Here is a 3,818-nt window from a genome sequence, read left to right as displayed (position 1 = left end):
GTGGGACCCAAGCGGCGGCGGACTCCTGTGTTCTACTTCTCCTTGGTGATGGCGGCGGACGCGGAGGCGTCGGCTACTGACTCGTCACTCTCCGCGCACACGGCTTCTGTGTCTGCCTGCATGGCGCGATCGTAGGCACGGGAGGCACGTTCGCATGCATGAGAGGCGCGGTTGCAGCACGAGAGGCGTGGCCGCAGACATGGGAGGCACGGTCGTCAACGACAACGATGACGCCCGTGCCGTCGTGCTCCCCGCCGTGTTGGCGTCGAGCAACTGGCCACTGCTCATCGAGTGGGCCTAGAGCAGCGAGTTGTTGAACCATGCGGCGGCTTGGAGCGGCAACTTGCTCCGTCAGGTGAGGCGTGAGAGGTGGGGCAGCGATCTGCCTCGCTGTATCCGGCCGGCTCAGCGGGCCACCCAGTCGGCTTGTATGCCGGAGAATTGATCTTCGGAAGCCATCGAAAGAGTGGCGGGGGAGGAGATTGGGGGAGCATCGGAGGGGTGTGGTTCTTGCCCAGCGTCTACCCTCGTTTAAATAGAGGGCGACGGTAGGAGATCGCCCGGCGTTGTGTTTAATGCCGACCCGTTCATGAACGAACGTGTCACCAGAGTAGGTTTCTCGGCTTCCACGCGGGGTTAATGAGGCCGTATGAATGCGGCAAGGAGGCATGTTCAGCCGGTGCGTCAGGCGGCGCCCTCGACCGGCGCGCCGCTTCAATGGCCGAGGCAGTGAGAGGTCGCGCCCAGCCTGGGCGGTCGTCAATGCGGAGTGGCGCGCACTACAACGGCCTGAATGTGGGCAGCTGACGCCGGGCGGGAGCACGCAGGGGAGGGGGTGAGGTTTTTTGATGGGCCAGGGCGATCACAAACGGGCTTGGGAGCGGTCCGGACTTACGTAAACCTCCCCCACTTTTGTCTTCGGTTTACGGGAGAAATCGCATCTGGACCGCTCCGTGGACCGATATAGATCGGCGGTCCGTCTTGGAGATGCCCTTCCATGAGGGGGAACTGAACTTGTTTGGTGTTCTCCGTGGATTGCTTAGGTTTGTATAGCATGTTTCTATTTTCCTTGGTTTGGCTTTGGCCGTCGGCTGGTCTGAATCTTATCTGAACATCATGGTTTCTATGCAAATGGAACAGGGGAGCCGAACACTGATGATTTCAGAGAAGAAAGCGGCTCGCAGAAAGGATACACTGCCCATCAGTGGATCACCACGGCGCTTGCTGCAAATTTAGCGGGAATCGTTTCCCTCCGTCGGCAAAACCAAAATCTCGCGCACGAGCCTTTGCAGCGCGGCGCACGACGAGCCGCCCTCGCCGACGGCCTTCCTGCACGCGGCGCTCGTCTCCGCGGCCGTCCTCCTCGCCTTCCTCCCTTCCTCCGACGGGCCGCCCATCAGGCTCCGCACCGCTCGCTCCAGCTCGGCCGCCTCCACGAAGAATCCCTTCCTCCGGTCCATCTCCAGCGCGACGGCCGCGCCCACGCCGGCCACGAGCTCGAACGCGTTCAGGTGCTGCTCCCCGTACAGCGGCCACGGGATCATCGGCACGCCGGACCACAGGCTCTCCAGGATGGAGTTCCACCCGCAGTGCGTCACGAAGCCACCCACGGCGGCGTGGGACAGGATCTCCCTCTGCGGCGCCCACGCCGGCCACACCAGCCCCCTCCCCGCGGTCGCCTCCAGGAACCCCTCAGGGAGCACCTCGTCCAGGTTCGCGTCCGTCGGGAGCCGCGTGCCGGCGACGGGCGGGCCTCGTAGCACCCACAGGAAGCGGTGGCCGCTGCGCTCCAGGCCGGCGGCTACCTCCCTCACCTGTGCCGCGTCGAGGGACCCCATGCTCCCGAAGCAGAGGAAAACCACCGAAGCCGGCGGCTGCGCGTCGAGCCACCGCACGCACTCGTGCGGCTGCTGGTCGTCCGTCGAGCCGAACCAGACAACCGGGCCGATCGCGTGTAGCGCCGGAGCAGGGCGTCCGGGTACGCACTGGCCGTCCGCGATCGCCGCGAGAATCGAGCTTTCGAGCTCGACTGAGGTGTTCACTATGACGCCCCTGGCTTCCATGAAGCGGCGGCCGTGGTACTCGAACCAGTCGTAGCTCTGGATCTTCGCCTTCACAAGGCATGCTGGCATGTAAGACGGCGGCACCGGCGGCAGCCCGGGCACGTCCACCGTGCTCTCCATCGCCTCAAACCCGGCACCCGTCAGATCCTCGCGGAGCGCCGGCAGGCGCAGCATGAGCGCCAGGAACGCGGCGGGGGAGGCAAAGTACACGTACGCCGGCACGGTGAGCTCGTGGAGAACGTCGAATAGGGCAGTTAAGAAGAGGTCGACGACGGCCGCGGCCACCCGGGACGACGGCCCCAGGCGCGCGATGGCCGCCTTGACGTGGGGCGCGTGGAGCTGGACGTACCGGGACGCGAATTCAACAGGGTCCACGCAGCCGGTGGGGTGCTCGACGGCGGGGAGCTGGAGGAAGCGGATGTCGAGGCCGGAAGCTGCCTCCCGGCGCACGTGGCCCTGGACCTCGGACGCCATTGCTTCGGATGGCGCGTGCATGACGAGCACGGTCAGCGTGAAGGCGCCCCGGCCGGTGGCGAGAAGCCTCTTGCCGGCTTCGAGCGCGGACATGAAGTGGCCGGATCCCCAGCTCGGGACGAGGACCACGGTTGGGCGAGACGTCATTGATGGACTGGAGTGGACACAATGGCACTTGGAATCTTGGTCAGCAGTGGCGAGCTCTGCGTTGGACAATTTGGACGGACCCTCTTGAGGCGATCACGTCAGGCCCCTATTTTATGCGGCTAGTGCTACCCTAGCTTTGGTCGCATCCAAATCGCATCAGCTTTGCCACCGAAAGGTACAGCCTGCCGAATACGTCGCATTTCTTCGAAAAATAACAAATGAGCATACGCAACGCCATATGTATATAGCAAAACTAAGGATTCTCCATTTTCGCTGTCATCGTACTAGTATGAATAAGCTAAGAGCAACTTCAACGGGCCGATCCAAATAAACAGCGATTTCGTCTGCTTTTTGTTCGTTTGGGTCGGTCAGACGGATACGGATGTCCGCCTTCATATTTAGACCGGCGCGTGCGTCCAATGCTGGCCTGAAGCTATTTTGACGGTGCAAAAAAAAGAACACATGCATATTAAAAAAAAGAAACATCATTAATTAAGCATTAAAGCCGGCCACGAAGGTCGGCGAGAGTCCACACGTTCACATTTGCATTTAAAAAAATAAAAAAGACTAAACTACGAGGCGGCGTGCTGCCCTAGATGTCGTCGCCTTCGGGGTCCGTGAGGTCGATGAGCGTCGGCACCGGCCCGGCCCAGGCGAACGCCGTGTTCCAGAGCGCCGTCATGTCGGACTGTGCCGGCGCGGGGGGGGGGGGGGGGGGGGGGGGGGGGGGGGGGGGGGGGGGGGGAGGGGGGTGCGGCCGCCTGTGCAGCCGCGGCCTGGCGCGCCTCCTCCTCGGCCTCGCGCTGCTCCTCCTCGAGGTCGCGCTCGAGCATCTCGAGGTAGTCGCCGTCGCGGCGCTCCTCGACCACCCTGATCTTGCGCTAGTGCTCGAGGTACGCCTGCTCCTGCGCCGGCGTCGCTCCCATCCAGACCGGCGACGCGCGTACCCACTCGCGCACTACTCCCGTCCAGGAGTAGCGCTCGATGGGGGACGGCTCGGGCTCCGGCTTCGGCTTGATGTGGGACAGCGGGGCCATCGACGGCACCAAGTTGTCGCCCGCCGCGAAGAGGGCAAGGGCCTGCGCCATTGCCGCCTCGTACCGAGCCTCCTCTTCCGTCTCCGCCCTGCACCGC

General features: G+C 63.7%; 1 protein-coding gene across 1 annotated transcript; it reads right to left on the bottom strand.

Annotated features, from left to right (window-relative positions):
* Positions 1-1,103: 1,103 nt before the first annotated feature.
* Positions 1,104-2,927, bottom strand: LOC125536625 (anthocyanidin 3-O-glucosyltransferase 2-like). The gene has a single exon (XM_048699878.1). The coding sequence runs from the start codon at positions 2,682-2,684 to the stop codon at positions 1,233-1,235; it is 1,452 nt and encodes a 483-aa protein (XP_048555835.1). The 5' UTR covers positions 2,685-2,927; the 3' UTR covers positions 1,104-1,232.
* Between the last annotated feature and the right edge of the window lie 891 nt (positions 2,928-3,818).

This window comes from Triticum urartu, chromosome 2 (assembly GCF_003073215.2).
Source record: "Triticum urartu cultivar G1812 chromosome 2, Tu2.1, whole genome shotgun sequence".
In the NCBI taxonomy this organism is placed as follows: Eukaryota; Viridiplantae; Streptophyta; class Magnoliopsida; order Poales; family Poaceae; genus Triticum; species Triticum urartu.
The sequence above is the reverse complement of the archived record's forward strand: the minus strand, read 5'-3'. Positions and strand labels throughout refer to the sequence as shown.